Genomic DNA, 21,083 nt, shown 5'->3' with positions numbered 1-21,083 from the left:
CAAGAACGGAAAACGGCAGAAATCGCGCGAGGCGAAGCGACGCGTCGCGACGCGTTTTTTGCCGTCGCTGTCAGTCGTGAAGGTGGGTCATTGTGAAATGACAGCGCCGAACCAACCAGGTGCGCAGAAAGTGCGAGCAGGACGCCCTCCTCCGGTTCGCTTGAGCGAGATGGCTATATGAGCCGCACTGTTTCGGGGGTGGATTGCATCGCCGTCCCTCTTTGGCGGCGACCTTCTCTGCATGCTGTGCGCCGGTGTGCATTTTTGCGTCTGAAAGAAACAGGTCGAAGCCGGCCAAAACCCGCGGAAACGGAGATTAATGTGAATGTCGCTCGCTCGAGGCGAATGCCGAAATCCACTTACTGGCCGTCTTTGCGCTCCGGTCCCTCGATGTCGGAAAATGTCGTGCAAGTGTTCGCATTTGTCGCTGCAAGCGCCAGAAAGGGAGACGTTACATTTCGAATTTGACTTGTTCTGGTCGGTAGTACAGTAAAATGGGCAAATTCGAACCGTGTTATCCCATGTAAAATGGAGAAACGTTTTTGTTTTTACTCCTTAATATGTATGTAGCTATTGGTAATGCGTAGGTTTAAAGGGGGATTTATGTTGGTTTTATGGCGCTGCTAAAAGGACAATTAAAATGTACATACAATTCTGTACATTTGTTGTAAGAATAAACGCCAACCATTCAAAGGAAAATGTTGACGTGGTGGAATATGTACAAATATGTATGTACATTTCTTTACTCAGAACAGTTTCAGCATATGCAACCGTTAACATTGCAAGTGTTACGGAGCATTTCATTTTATTTTTTTACACAACATTTTATGTAAGTCCTTTAATCCCTTATTTTTTGATAGCCAAAAATTCGTATAGCATGCGAACCACCTATAACCTTCGCGCCCTCCCACAAACAAATCAAAAATTATTCACTTGAAGTTTGGTATAGATGTTCGAAAAGAGTGTACCAACCTAACAAAACTTAAATATCGATAATCGAAAGTAATTAATTAATATTTAGCTTAAATTAAACCGACCAGAGTTTTTTTTAATATTAGATTTATTTTTTAATTAAAGAACGAAGTTTTTAATTTAGTCTTGTAAGTCCGATCAGGAATGTAAAAAAAATTAGAAAATAAATTTATTGAATCCATTTGTTAATTTTTTCAACCGAACTTTGCTTAAACTTTGAAATATTTGCACCTATTTTGTGGACATACTCGTACATACATACACATGCCAGAAAAAGTATGCGTACAAACTCGATGCCTAACTTTGATCGCTAAAAAAACATATATATATAATTGATATCGACTTAATTTTTTTTTATATTGTTAACACATTTATTGATTATAAATATATTTAGTTTTTATTAACATAACACCTTAACTTTATTTATTAAAATTAAAAAACGAAAAAGTGACGAATTTTTAGCCAGAAAAAATATGCGTACAAATTTGAAAAACGATGTGTATCTGCTCTGTATGCAGCTTTAGGTACCGTTAGTTTACTAGAAACGGTAAATAAAGCTCTAAGAACTGCTTGGCACTTGTTCTTTGAGCAAATTTCGTCACTTCGAGGAAAAAATCGCAATGGGCAAGAAGACAAAAGAAATTGATCCCGATTTAAGGAAACTAATTGTAAAACTCCGAGATGAGGGGAAAACTCTGCGGGAAATCGGGAAAATTGTTGGCAGAGCTCATTCCTCTATACAAAGAGTGCTCGAAAACTTCGATTTAAACGGGTCAATTAGGTCAAAGCCACGTTCTGGAAGGCCACCTAAGCTGACGGATCGAGAGAAGCGGGACGTTTTGAAGAGTGTGAAGCTGAATCCTCGATTAACAGCCTTCAAAATTACTCAGGACATCAAGGAGAAGTTCAACAAAGATCTTCATGAGGATACAATCCGAAAAATTTTGAAGAAAGAGGACTTACATGCCCGTACCGCGCGGAAGAAGCCCTTAATATCGCCGGCCAATAAGAGAAAGCGAACAGATTTTGCCAAAAAATTTGTCCAGGAGCCTGCAGTGTTCTGGAACAAGGTCCTATTCAGCGACGAGTAAATTCTGCATTTTTGGAATAAAAGGGCGAAAACTGGTGTGGCGTAAGAGCGGTACAGCGCTGGACGTGCAAAATCTTGCTCCGACTGTAAAGCATGGTGGCGGCGGTGTGATGGTATGGGGGTGTATGGCGGCAAGTGGAGTAGGAAATCTGGATTGTATCCTCATGAAGATCTTTGTTGAACTTCTCCTTGATGTCCTGAGTAATTTTGAAGGCTGTTAATCGAGGATTCAGCTTCACACTCTTCAAAACGTCCCGCTTCTCTCGATCCGTCAGCTTAGGTGGCCTTCCAGAACGTGGCTTTGACCTAATTGACCCGTTTAAATCGAAGTTTTCGAGCACTCTTTGTATAGAGGAATGAGCTCTGCCAACAATTTTCCCGATTTCCCGCAGAGTTTTCCCCTCATCTCGGAGTTTTACAATTAGTTTCCTTAAATCGGGATCAATTTCTTTTGTCTTCTTGCCCATTACGATTTTTTCCTCGAAGTGACGAAATTTGCTCAAAGAACAAGTGCCAAGCAGTTCTTAGAGCTTTATTTACCGTTTCTAGTAAACTAACGGTACCTAAAGCTGCATACAGAGCAGATACACATCGTTTTTCAAATTTGTACGCATATTTTTTCTGGCTAAAAATTCGTCACTTTTTCGTTTTTTAATTTTAATAAATAAAGTTAAGGTGTTATGTTAATAAAAACTAAATATATTTATAATCAATAAATGTGTTAACAATATAAAAAAAAATTAAGTCGATATCAATTATATATATATGTTTTTTTAGCGATCAAAGTTAGGCATCGAGTTTGTACGCATACTTTTTCTGGCATGTGTATGTATGCAATTTATCAACTTCAATAACGTAACAACTTTAAAAAATTTATGTGTGTTGTTTAGCGAATTTACTTATATATTTATTATTCATCAAGTCCGTGTAAGCAAACAGTTCGAAAAATAAGAAACAAACTAAGTAAGGAAATGTATTTGTTGACACGAAACATTATTCAAACATTTGATGATTATTAATAATATTTTTTTTAAGCAAAAATAAAACTTTGAAGGCATTTCGAAAGATATGCAGGTTCTTTTTGGCAAGTCTTATAAAAACTTTCTTCTTCTTTGTGCTGACGGTCATGGCAGTAATTTAAGCGCCGCGAAAATGTCTTAAGTCACGGATAAGTCGTGGGGATAATCCCCGCGAGGTATGCACACGCACCCCAAGGTCAAGCTGGCACCTGTCTTAATCCCCCTAATTAGATTCTTCGGCGGGCTATAAAAGCATTTTGACAGCAGTTGGGCCAGGCCAAAGGTGACTCAAGTGGAGGAGGGCCAGCATGTCGGGCTCCAAGGGGAACTGAATACGCGGAGCCGATCAGCCAGGATGCACCTCAGTGGCCCAAGTGGGCCGCAGGCCCTTGTGAACGACAGTTCTGGAGATGGAGCCGTTTTCCCCATGGGTCACGGCTATCCATCGGAGTACCAGCACATGGTGCACTCCCACTGGCGCGGATTCAGAGAGGCACCCATATACTACCACGCTGGCTTTTACATCGCCTTTTGCGTCCTCATGCTCCTGAATCTTTTCGGAAATGGATTAGTCATCTGGATATTCTCAACGTAAGTAAATTAGTAATTGCAAGTAACTTCATTAAATTGAGTATTAATTTAGATCGAAATCACTGCGAACTCCTTCCAATCTGCTGATTCTGAACCTGGCCATCTTCGATCTGTTCATGTGCACCAATATGCCCCACTATCTCATCAACGCGACTGCTGGCTATATAGTCGGAGGAGATCTCGGCTGCGATATATACGCTTTGAACGGGGGCATCTCCGGAATGGGGGCTTCCATAACGAATGCCTTCATTGCCTTCGATCGGTACAAGACAATATCGAACCCCATTGACGGACGACTAAGCTATGGCCAAATTATCCTGCTGATTATTTTCACTTGGTTGTGGGCCACTCCGTTTTCGGTGCTGCCCTTCTTTCAAATTTGGGGACGTTATCAGCCGGGTAAGTGGTGGCTAAATATTTTGGATTAGTGTTGCTAGCAAAGAAAAGTTCTAAACATGAAAGCAGTTTATTTCAATAACGAACTATGCCAAAACAACTATTTGTTAGGCATTTGTAAATATTAATAGTTTAAATACTTTTTGGTAACAATAATAGTTGCTTAAAGTAAATTTTTAAAGTAAACAAAATAATGTTTTCTGCTCGGTAAAGAGGAAATATTTATTATAACTATTTTGCTTTCCCGATTAAATTAATTTTTCAGAGGGCTATCTGACCACCTGCTCCTTTGACTACCTGACCAACACGGATGAAAACCGGCTGTTCGTGCGCACGATCTTCGTGTGGTCCTACGCGATTCCGATGACCATGATCCTGGTGTCCTACTACAAGCTCTTCACCCACGTCCGCGTCCACGAGAAGATGCTGGCGGAGCAGGCGAAGAAGATGAACGTGAAGTCGCTGTCGGCCAACGCCAATGCGGACAGCATGAGTGTGGAGCTGCGGATCGCGAAGGCGGCCCTCATCATCTACATGCTGTTCATCGTGGCCTGGACGCCCTACTCGGTGGTGGCCCTGATCGGATGCTTCGGGGAGCAGCAGGTCATCTCGCCCTTCGTCTCCATGCTGCCCATGCTGGCCTGCAAGTCGGTGTCCTGTCTGGATCCCTGGGTCTACGCCACCAGCCACCCCAAGTACCGCCTGGAGTTGGAGCGCCGGCTTCCCTGGTTGGGCATCCGCGAGAAACAGGCCACATCCGGATCATCTGGTGGGCAGGAGAGCGTGGCCAGTGTCAGCGGCGATACCTTGGCCCTGAGTGTGCAAAACTAATGGCGAGAGTCACAGGATTAACGAAGTACTTGAAAGTTGATTAGTTTTAAGGCGCAATGAACTGAAAGAGTTCCAAAAATACAAACCAAAAAAAAGCTGGCATTGAAAAATTATACAAAGTATCTTTTGAGGCGAATTGAAAACTGGTGGTGGTGTAAGAAATATTAGTTATTAGAATAAGGAAGTCAAATCTGGCCGTTTCCACCCTATACCTTTTTCAACTTCACTTGTTTAAAAGTTTCTTATGATTTTTTTTTATATTCGCGTGATGTGCTTGGGTTTCCGTAATTATTATAACACATTATATTATGTTATTATAACATAACAAAGGTATTTAAAACACACCCAGCCAGTTTTTCCTTTTGTTTCAATTTGTGTTTTTTATTTTTTCGTGAATTTCTATAAAATTTGATATGTTACTTTCATCTGATATGGCACTTTTAATAATATGTATTAATAATATGTATGTATTATCAAATATAACGTTTAAACAATATTTCCTTAAACAATTGTGGTTGTTTAAACATAAAGCAACCCACATGCACAGCTTGCAATTGAAAATAATGAATTGGGTTTCATTTTTTTCGGGTAAGGTAACTGGAAAAACAAGTCATTGGAGCATTTCCTTTATCAACCACATATTAATTCATTTATGAGCTCGACTTTAACGGAGACAGTCCTTCTCTTAAAGACCTTCCCTCGTTCTGCTTTAAAGGCAAATTGAAGCTGTTTCGGTTCGATTGCGCGTAGAGCGCACACTCGGTAAATACAAACCGAATCAAATAATCGACGCGGCAACGGCGATTTCAATAGGTGGTGGCAGTCCAGCCGGGCAGTCCAACCACCGGCGAGGTTGAAGAAGTTGTGCTTCTTTGTTGCTTGCGCATCCAACCAATCCGAAAACCAAAAGCCGCGTTTCAATTCAGCGAATGTTCCACACGATACCAGGCGAACAGGAGCGCCAGCGGGGGTATACAACATTTAAAGGCGAGCGCTGAGAGCGTGATTGGCTGGCGCGAGTGGGAGTGGTGGGCAAATCGAATCCCCGGAGCGAGGAGCATGGCAACAATGTTGCAGTTGTTCCCGCTCCACGGGGAATGTGCTGTGCCGCCATACACATAGATGTAGACCACGCGGACCACAATTGTGCGAGCGAGTGGCGCGAAGTGGGGCTTCTTCTTGCTCTTTAAGAAACAACAAACATTTTTACTAGGTCTCCAGGAGATTTAGCAGCATGCCGTGTGGCTAGCGAGCGATTAGATTTCCAATGGAAACTCAATAGAAACGCCGTTAGAAGCGCCCAACCACAGGTGCGAGTGAGATGAAGGTAGTAAAGTGCGGGATTAGAGAGATAGACGGATGTGCATTCAGCATCTGCCTGGCACTCGCACTCGAAACCCACAACGCCTCCTCCACCTCCAGCGAGACCACTTGATTCTCCGGATAATCCAATTTGCGCGTTGAATTGAAGAGCCGTTTTCTGTTGTGTCGTTTTCCACATTCCTCTTATTGTGCGCCCGCCCGACTTGTTGCATGTAATAATAATAATAACGAACGAAACGGTATCGTAGCTGTTTAGTGGATGATTAAACTGAATTTAATCGTTTGCGAACAGGCGCTCAGCGGCACTCAGACGGTTGGCTGGCCATTATTGTCGCTGCGTTTCTCGCCCTGAAATCCATACGAGTTTAAATTGCCCACTGAATGGGTGGCACTCTACAGTCGTCTCGTTCGCACACTCGTTTTAGCGAGCATCTTGAAGCCCTGTTGCGAATTCGCTGCACAGAATCGTTCTGACTGGGTAACAATTGAATATAACACTTTATTTATAAAATATTAGTAAATAATATTTAAATTCCTAATACAAAATATTCTTAAATAAGGTTAAGTAACTGGCATTTGCATACAATTCACTTGTATATTTGCGAAAGTTTATAATACATTTATAAAAATAAAACACGTTATTTCATAAAAGTAAAAGTATAATTAGTCAAAAAAGATGTTTTGCTAAAATTAATCCTAAGACAACGTTATAAATATATACAAGAACGTACTTAAGAAACTTTTAGGAGTTTCTAAATAAGCATTGTAAATAATTTTTTCCCCTCTTAAATTATAATTCTTATCAAATAACAAGCAAATTTCCCATGGGTAAGGCACATTACAATCTGCCATCTCACTTGTGCTCGTTCCAGACATGCGACCAGTGACAGCCGACCATGTCTGTCTCTGTCTTCCGGCATTAATCGTCTTTCTATGATTTTGGCAATCCTAATAATGCCAATTCATGGGGTGGGCGCCTGTTAACTAGCAGCAGGCTTACAGCATTAACATGACGGAAATCAATAACAGATGACGTTCCGGGACTGCACCCACTTATCCTGCGCCTCTGTTAACATTTGAACGTTAAAAATTCGATTTTATAGAATTCCAGCAACGCCCCGAAGAGCGAGAAAAGAGCAGTGTTTGCCGGAAGATAATTACACTGGCGGCAGCAAAGCCAAAGCGAAGCCAAAACCGAAACCGACAAAAGAGGCCTTTCGAATTGCGCTAACAGGCGAGCTGCTACGCATTCTGCGCGCCTCTTAGTTATTATGTCAGATCTGCAATGTGCGACTATAAAATACGTATGCGGCCGACGAGAATTTATTGACTCAACGCCCCCGTTTGGGGGTGTGGGTTATAAAATTGATGGCATAAACTGTCTTGAATTTATAAGCACTCGCACAGGGGACACGCTCGCTGCGCCCATGGCCTGCATTTGCATTTCCTGGGCGCCTGGGCGGTTTTTCGAGTGTATGGTAACATGTTGTAGTCATTTTATGAGCCGCAGAGTGTGTGAAGGCCTTTTGGGGGGTGGATTTGCACTGGGTAGCGGGCTTTCGCTTTCTGGAGGCCTGGTAAAAATTTTCGGTTGTATGTTGGTAACATTTGTGGTCCCAAAATGTTCGAGACGACCGGCAGCGGCAGCTCTGGCAACGCTCATCGCGCCATCCCGCTCGCTCTTGTGGGCTTGTTGGAATTTTGGGGCGGCATTCCCGACCGCATATTTCGAATCTCGTAACGCCTCGCATTCCGCCGTGGGCGAGATCAGGGTTGCCAGGCCAGCAGTCGGGATCGAGGCGAGACAGGTGGCCGCCAAGCTGAGGGCCGCGCTACAACCCTGGTCGAGCGTTCCACGGACCAGTGGCATTCCTAACATAACCGTCCGTCTGCTTTTTGCGCTGCTTGCCTGTTCGGGCAGCTGAGTGAAATTTCATGCAGCGCGATTCTCACAAATTTCGAATTCCCCACATATTTTCATGGCGTGCCGCTGGCACTGTGTTACTTTTGCCTCTATTCTCACTGCTCGTGATTATGACGTTTTGTGTCCGGGGTGGTTGACTTTCCTCGTCCACTGTTTTCGCGGCCTTGAGTGGGCGTTTTGTGAACTTGTGGGTGATTGACATACATTTTTGAGCAAAACAATAACATCTTCTATTTGAGGAGGAAAGCAAAGCGATTTGAGCCTTCAACAAAAGACTTACTGACGCGTTTCAACTTGAAAGAGGTAACTTAACGTAACGTTCGGCATAAACTGTTTTATGGCTATTTGCATAAATGTATTTCGCGAGTGTTGTACTGAAATAACGAAACAAAGTGGTTCACATTTTCACATATGTATGTACATATGTATGTATGTATATAAACTAAATAGCCACGTTCATTAGTAAAATAAAAACTAAATACCCCAAAGCAATAAAATCTTATAAATTTTGTGATATATATATGATTATTGTGGTTTATGAAGATACTAATCAAAGAAAGTCCTCCTGCAAAATTTTGTACACCTAAAAAAATGTCACGAACATATTTTATTAACAATAATAAAATCCTTTAAATTGTTTAAATATAAAGAAAAATGATTAATTAAATACATATGTCGTTCCTAAGTTTTTAATTTCAACGCGATCTTTTTGAAAAGATGAAGTAATATTTAAAAAAATATTTCCCTTTTATAAAAAAAAAACATTGCACTATTGTTAAAACGTCTTTAAAATTTTAAATTGAAAATGTGTAAAATAATTTAAAAAAAAGAGAAAAGTTCACCCCTTTTGCTTAAGGTGTAATCAAAAAGGATAGTTGCTTCTTAAGGGGCTTACACTGAAAATATTTTCCTCGTACTTGGTTTTATAAGATTCGTTATTTGAGCACTGCTGCACAAAGAGAAAGAGCTGCTTGGCAACCTATGTATGGCGAACCAATACCAAGATCCCCAACTAGTTTCTCCGTCGGAGTGGAGGGGAATTGGCGGGGGGAAGACCTCATTATCCCCTCCGCAGATTACGCACTCCATCGACGTGGACTCCTTAAATTCAAGGTGACATCGCCGAGATCGAGGGAACAGCCCAATCTCGTCCAGTTCCGTAAAGTGGAGCCACCTGGCTGGGAGTCGCACTCCCACTGGCCAAAAGTGGGTGGCAGTGGTGCCGCTGGAGTTAGACGCACTATTGTCCTCTTCAAATCCTCATTGTAACAAGCGCCCAGAATCATTGCCTTACGCATAAGTCGACCTGACTCCAGACTTCGAAAAGTGCAGCGACAACAACAGCAACAACAATAAAAACAACAAAAGCAGCAGCAGCAGCGCAGCAGAAATGCCAATGCAAAAAAGTTGCCATAAAGAGACGACAGCGTCCCCATCTCCGCATCCGCATCGGCATCGGCATCGCCCAAAAATAAATGCAACGCCTCCGAATGGACGATCTCCCTGATACTTTTACTTGCCCCTCCTCCTTCCCTCCGCCCTCGGGACCCTCGAGATCGCAACCAAGTCGTCGGATGCAATGTCCATCGCCGCTGCGATGTTGCTGCTGCGCTGTGATATTGCTGCTGTGCTGCGGTTGCTGCTGCTCCCAGCAAGTTCATTGACCCAGCTCAAGGCGATGCGAGAAAGGAAATCGAGTAAACACCACGCACACAGCGAAATATTTAACGAGCGAATCATTCTGATTGCGTCCCGCAAACTGGTTTCAGGTTTGCGAACCGCAATCGAAAGTCGGAATCGGGAATACGAGTACGTTACTCACGGGAAACTCAGATAAATCATCTTGACAAAGTGGAGAACATGTTTCCGGTAAAGATAAATCAAAGTTTTTAAAAGATCAACAAAAGTTTTTACATTACTAAATAAATCTGTATCATTAAAAATATTCCCATTTTAAATAAATATGTATAAAGATGTGAAGTAAATTTAAAAATATATGCTACCAAAAAAACTGTTTTCCCTCTGCAAAAGTATAACAAGAATTTGGGAAAAGAAATACGAAGTATAATCAACATTTACCTTGTCATTTTTATTGAGTTCGTATATTGCTATATAAATATTTTACCTCTTTCCAGCTTAAGTTGTTAATTGTAAATACAAATTGTCTCTTTTGTACAGACGTAAGTATAACTATACACATAATGTGGATTTGGAATGCCTATATAGATTATTTATAGCTTTGATTATAAATTATGCAGAACGTCGCTAATATTATTCCACTGTCCGATTAATTGTGCGAACGTAAATAAATGTTTCTGCATTTGCAAGCCGTATCTCAATACGTAAATTCATTTAATTAGGCGGGTGGGTTATTTAGCGACGTTCAATCTGCGTTAAAACAATATTTGGTGCCATTGGATATAAAATAAACTAGAGTATAATATCATATTTTGGTACAGAATTTCACGCTGTCTAGCAAAGCAGGGCGATGTTTCCGCTCTCGTTGCCGGCGAGGAAGGCTCGGTTCAAGGGCAACACGGCCAGGGAGGTGAGCACGCCGCGGAACGTCTCCGAGCGAAGTTTGGTGATCGTGTTGAAGGCGTGGGAGTGGGCCACATCTGCATAGACGCCCACTCGGTTGCCAGTGGTGGCGTAGACCAAGGAGGAGCCCACACTCTGCAGGAAGTGCGCGGGTTCCGGGGGAGGTCTGTAAAATATAACATTATAAGTAATACTTCATCATAGAAATAGTTATTTAAACCCACTTTAGTTGGTAGTGCATGATGCCATCCAGGGCATGCCAAACGGCCAGGCTGTGATCCAAGGCGGAGCTCACCAGGAACTGATCGCTCGGCGCCGCCAGCTGCAGCAGATCGCATTCCATGGGTCGCCAGGAGTTGATCACCATTCCGGTGCGCGTGTCCAGCTGAACGATGCATCCGGAGGAGAGACCTGCCGCCAGCCAATTCCCGGATGGAGCCACCGCCAGGCAACGGACTGTGGCATTGGGTAAGGTGGCATTGCACACCCGCCACTCGTTGACGTACTCCAAACTCCTGGCGTCGACCATCTTCACAGTGGACTCTGCCGTGCCGGCAATCACCAGTGGCGAATGAGAGGGCAAACACTTGACCACCGTCACTGCGCTGTGACGAGGAGCATCCAGTATCCCAAGGGGTCTCCCGATAAACGGATCCCACAGGTGAATGCCCGAGTCGCAGGACACCACGTAACGCAGCGATTCCAGGAAGCCCAGGGAGTTGATGGACTTCTTGTGCGCCGTGTAGGTGAACTGGCAGGCGGTGGTCTTCCGGCCATCTCCTTCGCTGCGCAGCGACCACAGCTTGACGGTCTTGTCTTTGGAGGCGGAGATGAAGCTGTTCTCGTTATCAAGAGCATAAATGGCTCTCACTGAGTTGGTGTGACCCACGAAGGACTGAAGGCGAATCTGCTTGAGGTTGAGCGTCTGATTATCCTTCTCACTGCGCGTCGTCTCATTGCGCCAGTAGGCCAACCAGTTGCCTTTCAGGTGTCGAGTGCTGGGCATCTGGTCCAACTTGTAGGCCACCATGTCGATCAGCTCCACATTGTTCCTGGCCACCTGCAGCCGATTGCCCACGATCTGGGTGCCAAAACTGTTCGCGGCCAGCTCACAACTGGCATCCACGGAGTCCAAATCTTGGCCAGAACTCACACTGGTCGCCGATTGGGCCTTGCTCTGTCCATCGCCACTGGGTTGCTCGTGTTCGTGACAGAGGGTCAGCACAAATTCCAGATTGGTAAGAGTCCTCTTCATGTTGGCCTCGCCCAGGAAACGCAGGAAGGTCAGGTAAGCTGTGTGCGCCAGCTCCGGTCCAAACACATCCCTCAGCTCCTCCAGGGCACGTTCCTGCTGCGATGCACCACCAACCAGCGAGAGATTAGCCAGATCGCAAGCAAAATCATTGGGCAAGCCAAAAGCCTTGTTGAAGATCAGGAAAAACGGACTGAGCAGCGACTGGCAGAGGTGCTCCCGCGTCATGTCCGATCCCAAGCGCACACTGAGGGCATAGATCGCATCCAGAAACTTCCGGGCCAGTAGAGAGCGTCCCAGATAACCACTGGGCATCAGGAGATTTGTGGAGCTCAACAGACGCAAAATGGGCAGAAGAATGGCATCCAGCAGGATGTGCTGCAGGTGCTCCATAATGCTGGCATCGGTCAGGCACGGAACCATGTACTTGAGCAGCTGCAGCGAGCTGATGATGGCTCCCTCCAGGCTGCCAGTGATCCGCTTGGAGCACAATCCAATCAGTTCGCTGATGTGCGGGAAGTACTGCAGCAGAAGGAAGTTCTCGCCATAGAGAGCTGGAATATAACATGTTTAAATACTTTACAATGAACTTAAATGGATTTGAGGAATAATAACTCACCCGCAATGGACATGAGGCACTCCAAAACTCGAGCAGCACTCCTATCCCCAACAACCCTGGCGTTGGCAATACTGAAATAGTTTAGGTTGGCCGCCTCGGGACTGGAACTAAACCCACCATCATCGACCTCAGGGAGCAGATTCTCCTGGCCCACATAGCACAGCGAGAGCAGTTTCAGGAGATTCCTGGTGATGAACCGGGAGGTGAGCACCGGACCCAGTCGATGCGACAGCCACACCAGACTCTCGGCGCTCATCTCGCTGATGCGATTATTCTGCACGGCTTTGGCCTCTGACAACCGGGAGATGACCGATGCCTGGAGTGAGTCCGAGGCCTCCGTTTCCGTTTCCACCGCCGCAGCAGGCAGCTGCTCCACCGCCTGGCTGATCAGCTCGAAGCTGTCCACACTCTTCCGGGAGCCAATGTCGCAGTCGATGGCACTCAGCTGGAAGCTGCGTCGAATGCCACCGGCAGTCGGGCAAAGTGGAATCTCGATGGTGGGCGAGCGGGGTCCCAATGGGGGTGGAACCAGAGCTGGCGGCGTTTGCCCCTCCCTCAAAGAAAGCTTATCCGGGGATATTCTCGCTCCGTAAATGAGTTCGTTGATCACCAGTTTGTCCGGAGATCCGTCCGATTCCCGAGCCTCCTCCGCACTGGCGGCACTTGTGCTGGGTCGCATGTCAAAGGAGTCGATGGACTTGCTGTCCTGGATGGACACCCTGTCCTGGTCATCCTCGAAGGTGAACAGCTCCTCGATGTCTGGCTTGGTTTCTGGTTCCGTTGTGTGATGCACCTCCTCCTCCTCCTCGACGGCAAAGTTGAGATTCTTGCTCGTCCTTCTGCTGCCGCCGCTGTGGTAGTGGTAGCCATTGCCCTGCTCCGGTTCCTTGTAGCCGCCAACTGCTTCGATCAGAGGAGCTATAAAGTGGTGCAGGAAGCACCGGAGTCCGAATCGCACAACCAAGCGAAGCAGGAAGCTGTGGTGGTAGAGCTTCACTGATTTCCGAGACTTGAACGAACTGCTGGCGGAGAAGCGCAGATGGCCACCACTGCTATTGGAGCCATTGGATCCACCGTCCTCCTGGGAACTGACCCCCTCGACATCGTAGAGCTTGAGCAGAGGCTGCAGCAAATGCTGTTGAGTTTGGGCAACTCCCAGAGCTTGCGCTATAGGATCGAACAAGTTCCAGGCGGTCAAGATCGAAGTTCGCTCGTCCCTCAAGAGATCGATGATGTGGGGCAGGAGCAGCTCCACCGGAGTGAATTGCTCGTAGGCAAAGGCCACGGGTTCCAACAGCCTCTTCACATGGGCACAGCACGACATCACCTTGCACTCGGCGATCTTCCGTTCGAACAGCACTCTCTGGCGATCCATCTCCGTGTACCTGGCGCACTCCCTTCCTCCCTTGCAATTGAAGTGGGTGTTGAGCTCCAGAAGCACTGCATTGGCCTCGAAAGCATGCAGAGATCTAACCAGAGCATAGACAGCCGTGTAGTGGCTGGGGAACGGGAGCAGCAGGTTGGCGAACATGGGCTCCACCAGCTGAGCGGGACTTGGTGGTTGTGGCAAGCCCTGATCCACCTCATTGGAATCCTCTATTTGCAGGAGGAGGCGCACCACTCGGCGCACTGGTTTGGGCAACTCCTGGCGATGCATTTGAGCCACTGTTCGGCAGGCGGAGAGTCGCGCTTCGAAGGAGGCACTCAGGCCATTGCCCATAAGAAGCGGACGCAATCGTTGCATGGCGAAGAGCTCCACGATAAGGCATCCCAGCACTTGGAGATCACGCTCTTTCCTCGCATTAACCAAATGCTGCAGGCAGTTCTTCTTTTCCTTTAGAAGATTCTTTGACTTCGTGGGTATTTCCCCACCGCTGGCAAAAAGCTGGTTGGTGAAGGAATGCTCAGCTGAATTCTGCTCGAAAAGGAGATCACTGCTGATCTCTTCTCCTCCGGATTGGCCGAAGCCCGTTGCTGCGGGAAAGTGCGTGCGTAGAATGTCTCCAGAGTCTCCAGATTATTAAGCAACAGAGCTGGATTATAGTTCGCCGGAAGTTCGATGAAGTTGGTGATCGCATAGAAGTTGGAAGCGGAAGCGGATGCCGAACTGCTGTGGATTGATCCCTCATCCCCAAGACGCAGAGACAGGTTGGACGATCCGGTTCCAGCCTCGACTTGCAGGTTCTCCGTGCTCTTGGCCAGACGCTTCGAGGGACTGGCGTACAGTTGGCTTAGCCTCGGGGCGGTTTTACTAAACCAGGGCGTGGCATATCGACGCGGAGGATGTGCGTTCGCAAAGAGTTGGACAATGCCGCGCTGGCTGAGATTCCTGTGCTGATCCACCAGCGTAAGGCAAACGTTCTTCGATTTCACCGCTGCCTTGCCACTTAATTTGTATCTGAGAAGAGAAGTAAAATTAGTAACAGAAAAGATCTATTAAGTTAAAAGGCTTACAAATATTTATTCCATTTCAATTACTATATGTTACCATTTGAATTATTTTAATGGTATTAAAAACTCACCCAAAATTGAGATCGATCCAGTGGTGCAGTCGTTCGCTGACGTACTGCGACTCCAAAGCCTCGCGGTGCTTGCAAATAAAGTCCTCGGGACAGGTGGCCCAGGCGGGCAACTCGAGATCCGGCAGATCCTCGTGAATGCTCTTGAAGATCATGGGATCGGAGTAGAACTCCGGGATGCACTCGTCGGGGGTCCATTCCTGAAGGCGCTGAATGGACACCGGGTACTCCGCCGGCACCCAGATGGGACGCACATGGGCACAGAGAACGGCCTGCGGGGTTCTCCTCGCCATGTACACAAAGTAGGTGATCTCGGAGAGAAAGTCGGAGACGTGGTGGGGCGCCTGATCCCCAACAGGTTGGTAACTGCCATCGCCGGCTCCATGCTGACTTGCATGGGCGTACATGAGATCCAGATGAACGTCGCCTTTATTCAAGCGGTACTTGCTCTTGGTCAAATCGCGCCATGCGGCTCCTCCGCGTCCATTGAAGTCGGTCACCCAGGGCATAATGTGGTGATGGGCGGCGTTGGTGAGACTCCTGCCACACGCGTTGTTCAGGATGGTGAGGTAGTCGAAGTTGGACAGCTGACCGTTGCACCACATCTCGGCGTACTCGCGCAGATTGAAGTGGGCGGGATCGTAGGCGAAGTGCAGGTCGAACATGGTGCCGCTCGAGGGCAGTGGCTGCTGCTGATCCCCCGTCTCGCCCAAATCCTCGCTGGCCAGCGGAGTCAGCGGCGACATGTCCTCCCCCGCTGGGTCATCTTCCAACAGGTTGCACTGCAGCCGAGGTAGCACCTGCAGCCAGAGATTCTCGCGCAGCACTATGTGCTGCAGTCGCAGGTCGCCCAGGAAGAGACCCTGTCCCTGCAGATGCTTGGCCAGCTGCAGGATCTGGTAGATCACAAACAGCGTCTTGTTGTAGTTCTTTCCCAACAGCGCAGGACTAAAGGTAATGCAATCGTACAGGCTGCACTCTAGTGCTGGTGGATAAAAGAAGACGCTGAAGTGGGTGGAGGACTCGATGGCCACCAGGGCGGGCAAGACGTTGGCGTGACAGCTGCCGGAAGAGCTCGTAGGGGCGGTGGGTGAATCACCGATCCCCTCTCGGTCCAGTTGGGAGTGAAGCACGGGGCATTGGTAGACCCGTTGGATGAGCTCCTTGAGCACCACATCGTGCGGCTGGAGCTGCCCCTGTCCACTGGGTGGCTTTGCCGACAGTGCCGAAGGTGTGGACCTGCACAGCTTGACATGGGCGCCATCGTACTTCCTGTAGGCCTCCTCCCAGAGTTGCTTAAAGTTACTCTGCGCCACAAAGGATACTGCCTGCGAATAGGAGAGTGGTAAGTCGGGTGAAGGACCCTCTGCGGAGGTCCTGGGCAGCGGGTAGACCCTCGCCTGTGGCTGCTTGCGATACGTTTGCACCAGGATCCTTGTCCACGGGTGCTCCAGCTGGCCAGTGGGATAAGCCCTGCGATCCAATTGCGGCCAGCTGGGGAAGTGAGTCAGACGCCTGTTCCGCTCCAGAGATTGCAGCCAGGCCTTGTCGCAGATCACTTGAAATCGCCCCTCGCCGCCCGCCTCGCTCACATGCTGCGGATCCACTCCAATCTCCGGCCAAATCAGCTCGCTGTCGCCCATTTTGCCTCGGGGGTGCTCCAACTGAAAACTTGCCAATCCTTCTGCGATTCTGCCTGCCTCTGCAAACCGATCACATATTTCGACTGGGCGAGGTTCGATCTGCTGCCGCCATTGGCCTTTTCGATTTAAGCTCACCGAATTTGTGGGTGTTTGGAGGATTTTCTGTTATCTTATTTGTTGTTTTTAGCAATTTCTGTGGTGCTCTTCTTCTTTGGCTAGCAGGACTGCCGGTTCTGCTTTTTTACCGTCAAATCTGAAATCTGGCTGGTTGTTATCGATATTTGTGCAGCCAAACTATCATCTTTTTATCGAAAGCGCGCGACAGTTGTAAAATATTTAAAATTGAAGAAGATATCAAAACAATGAAATGCATATTTTGATTATTTTATTAGATTGTTAGTTTGATATATGAGTTTCTATGTTAGGTATAATTTTAAAATGTAAAACCTAGTGTTATCATTTCATCTTCCAATATTTTAATACTCTCATATTTTACGTTGCTAAATTCACGCAGCCATCAGCCGTTTAACAATGTTACATGGCAGCGACCTGTAAGTTTTTATTTCGGTTTTTAGTTGATCTGGTAACAAGGTTAAACACTGAACTCGATGAAAAGTGCCTTAGCTATTGTTTCCCTTTCGCTTACTCCCATAGCGGAAAAACAGATTTCGTCGATCGCTTTACTTGGCTTTAACAATGTAGCTCAGTAAACTTTTTGTAGTATTTAATTATTTTGTTAGCTTAATATTAAGAAAGCGTTTCATCAATTTGTCAAAGCACACACAAAGCGATATTTGTTTTTGCCACTGCTGAGCAAAGTTTGCATTTTCAACCGATGTCAACACCTTCCTGCATGGCAGCTGTAAATTAAATGCTCGGCATGCGACGCATGTGGGAAACACTTGACCGATAATAATCGCAAATGTAATCAAAGGGCATGCTATCAGTAATAAACTTTTGGAGCTCGAAAAGCCCTATACTTATGTACATATCAGTATAAAAGTATTTGTATTTACCAAGTCAACAAACGCGTGTATTTGGATTAGAATAGATCTGCTAAGTAAATCTTTAAAGTATTGACACATTAAGAAGTCAAATATTTCTATAATAAAATCAAATAACATTTCTTAAAAAGAAGATGACATTTTAAGATACACTTATATTTATATTAACGTATATCCAGTTATAAATTATGAAGCATGCTTTGTATGTTTGCTTTCCTCATGGAAATTCCCACGCTTCTCTTTCCCAACATTCCGAATTCTTATCCAAAATCCTTATCTTATCAAAAAGGTGGCTAGTTCTGTAATTTGCCGCCTTCTGCGGTCCTCTTTTTATTTTTCGCTGTTTGTGTTCGGCATTTAAAAGAGCTCCAAAGCAGCATCCGAGTTTAAGGTCAAGGTGGGCCATGGTCTTCCAGTTTTCTCGCATCTGATATAGATTGGGATTAGAATATAAAATATAATTTTGTTGAATCGCGCTCGGAATACAGAAGCCATATCATTTGTATATCCCATCCAACTGGTTTCGGTGCCTCCGAAACGAACCTTACCCAATCTGATGCACGGACTCACTTCCGTTTTGCACAAATTAGCGGCATTAAATATTGTGTATAAATAACAGAATCACGTGTTAAAGGCTTGTCTCTGGTTTCAGGTTCACCTGTCCAGATGTTGTTAGGAAATTCACTCGGACCCAATATTTGCAAAGTGCCACAATTAAATGTTTTGCATGGCGAGAGGGGGAGTATTTGCCTGCTAAAAGTTCATACCACTTTTCACACTTCAAATGAGTTGTGCAAACAATTGATACGTGTGCTTATTTATTACAAGTGATGTGCAGTACATTATGTATTATACAAGCCAGCCCTCCCGACTTTGGGAATAATGCAATCTTTAAAAATACCCCTTATATGATTGCAATTGAATTTGGCACTTTCCCTTACCGCATCGGAAATTATTTCGCACTCGTAAAGCGGCGCACACGACTGCCTGTGATCCGAATCAGCGAATATGGCCAATTAAGTTATTAAACACCTTTTCTGGATGACGCACCCCAAACGCTCCCCATTTGGTCGCACTCCCGCCCATAAATATAAATCAGTATCAATGGGACACGACTTTCGCGACATTTGAAAGTAAGTATGTACAAGTATATAGGCTTATTTAACGAAGTGGGCTTTTTTTAACCGCAAATCACATGCTGGCTTTATGCCTCAGATTTGACAGTTCTGTTTGTTCCATACTCGGATCGGAGATTCCCGCCTGTCCTCCCGGACAATCTTATCTTTTCCTTGAAGCCTTGGTACAAAGTCGCGCTATAAAGTCTCTGGCCGCTATAAAGATTAGGACCGATATTATGGTTAGTACCATTGTAAAAGGCATATTTTAGATAGCCAACTATGGCCGTTCCGTTCCGTTCCGCAGTTTATTCAGTTTTATGGCCAACACGAATATGGCAATATTACCCAGTTAAGCAGAACAGAAAAAACCCAGAACTCACATAACCCCGTGACCCATTGGTGGTCAGCCTTCGATCACTTAACCCACTACACATATCGCCCAATCCAATCCAATCCAATCCACTCCAATTTAGCCAAGTAATTCGAGTCTCGTGACGATTCGCGGTCTCGGTGTTTATTTCTGTTAGCTCGAGTATTTTCTTGTCATCATCGATGACCCTCGAAATGTCAATTGTGTGGCAATTTCCTTGCCTCGACGATTCGTTTTTATTTGTGGCTGCTATTTTAATTATTTAAGTGCTTATTTACTGCATTTAACTTGAACTATTCTCGCCTTAACCGATGTCGATCACCTGTTAAGATTTCGCTCAAATGATTTATAGTTGTTACTAAAATTGAACTCGTTAGAAACATGTGTCTAAAAATGTGTTAACTATTAAAGTCTTACTATATAGCGTTGAAAAACAATTATCCTTTTATGACCATGCTGTTTTAGCCACTACCTCTAAATATTTATCTAAGGAATTTTTATTTGCTGGAAAATTGCATGAGTGGCATGCTATCTTCTCTTGACAGATACAACTTGTCATCACACTTAAAAATATTTTTAGATTATAACATCGTTACTTTCATCCCAATAATAAAGATAGCGTATGTATATATTTCCAAAGAACCAGTTAATATTTAACCGGTGCCCAGACACAAATGGACTTTAATAAACCCATTAAAACTATTTTTAAATTATTAATATTCCCTTGAATGATTGATACCCTCCCCTCGATTCGAGGTTCCTGACTTTTGTCCTTCCACAGACACTGTTTCGAATCCAGAGATGAAGTTTCCACTTGACTTCGTGGCTTTAATTGGCTGAGACATGAGTGCTCTTGGGTTCTTCTTGAAATGATGTGCGCCCAGGGAATTAAAGGTCTTTGGAGTAAAGTTGACAGAATAATATGGAATTTTGTAAGGCGAATTCTTTAACCCCTTACAACTACATATATTAAAATGTTTTTTAGAAACCGTCTTATCAATGAAATGGGTTTTTAACTGGATAAATTGCATTTAAATATTAAATAAGATTATAAAAAAATTTACGATTATAAATTATTTTATGAAGTTGTTGGTATTGCTTGATAAAGTTTTTACTGTTTTTATGATCTTTCATGGAAAATACTCATTATGGTATATCACACCCTTGAACCGTCGACATTTTATGTTCCGCAATTCATTTTATCACTTGTTAAATACCCTCTTTCAGAGTATTATTATATGTTGATATAAATATTTGGCGCCCGTCGCAGCCCATTAATGGACATCAAATATAAAAGAGGTTCAGGCCGCTTCAATTAATTTGCCGAACAGTATATAACGCAAAATATTTGGTATGCGAGTTAAATATTGAGTGCTATGTGTTGTCTGTCTGTCTGCCGCGAAGTCTGTCCGTCCATCCGATTGTCCGAATGTCCGACTACCAGTTCAATCCGGTAGCGTTTTCGGTCATGGACGACGGAGCCAGTTTTGGCTAGATTCTAGACCCAGTCGCACGGACCTATATATTTACATTTCGCTTGATATATTCTGAATATTCAGATATTTATTTGGACAAACATTTCAATTACAGAGTCTCATTTTGCGCAGCATGGTCCGCTGACTTGGTAGAGTCATCTCGAAATGACAACGCACAAAAACGAGTTTGAAGATCATCTCGGCTGGGTTTAGTTTCGCATAGTCCAGTGCTGTGGTCCTATCGGATTGCATGGATCGTTCGGAATGGATTGGAATGGGATGGATGTGCGTGCGGTTAATTGATGGGTTGCGCATTAATTGAAGTTTGTCACTTTTCATTAATCGAGCGATGGAATATTTCCAGTTGCTGCCAGCTTGGAATTCGCTTAAATGCAG

The 21,083-nt window shown here is 45.1% G+C and overlaps 3 protein-coding genes across 3 annotated transcripts; 2 read left to right on the top strand and 1 right to left on the bottom strand.

The window, feature by feature from the left end:
- Nucleotides 1-1,592: 1,592 nt before the first annotated feature.
- Nucleotides 1,593-2,063, top strand: LOC122320512. The gene has a single exon (XM_043208650.1). It carries the CDS (start codon nt 1,593-1,595, stop codon nt 2,061-2,063), a length of 471 nt encoding a protein of 156 aa, XP_043064585.1.
- Nucleotides 2,064-3,371: 1,308 nt separating this feature from the next.
- LOC108093504 (opsin Rh5) lies at nt 3,372-5,395 on the top strand. The gene is made up of 3 exons (XM_017193593.2): nt 3,372-3,672; nt 3,725-4,071; nt 4,334-5,395. Exons 1-3 carry the CDS (start codon nt 3,437-3,439, stop codon nt 4,897-4,899), a joined length of 1,149 nt encoding a protein of 382 aa, XP_017049082.1. The 5' UTR covers nt 3,372-3,436; the 3' UTR covers nt 4,900-5,395.
- A 4,807-nt stretch (nt 5,396-10,202) lies between these two features.
- On the bottom strand, nt 10,203-16,933 carry LOC108093498 (WD repeat-containing protein 81). Its single transcript, XM_017193588.2, is given in 5 exon segments — nt 10,203-10,853; nt 10,912-12,493; nt 12,559-14,502; nt 14,505-14,956; nt 15,081-16,933. Coding segments are annotated over 5 exon segments (5,853 nt in total). The 5' UTR covers nt 16,721-16,933; the 3' UTR covers nt 10,203-10,618.
- Between the last annotated feature and the right edge of the window lie 4,150 nt (nt 16,934-21,083).

This window comes from Drosophila ficusphila, unplaced genomic scaffold (genome assembly GCF_018152265.1).
Source record: "Drosophila ficusphila isolate 14025-0441.05 unplaced genomic scaffold, ASM1815226v1 contig_607, whole genome shotgun sequence".
NCBI lineage: Eukaryota > Metazoa > Arthropoda > Insecta > Diptera > Drosophilidae > Drosophila > Drosophila ficusphila.
This window is presented reverse-complemented; position numbering and strand designations above follow the sequence as displayed.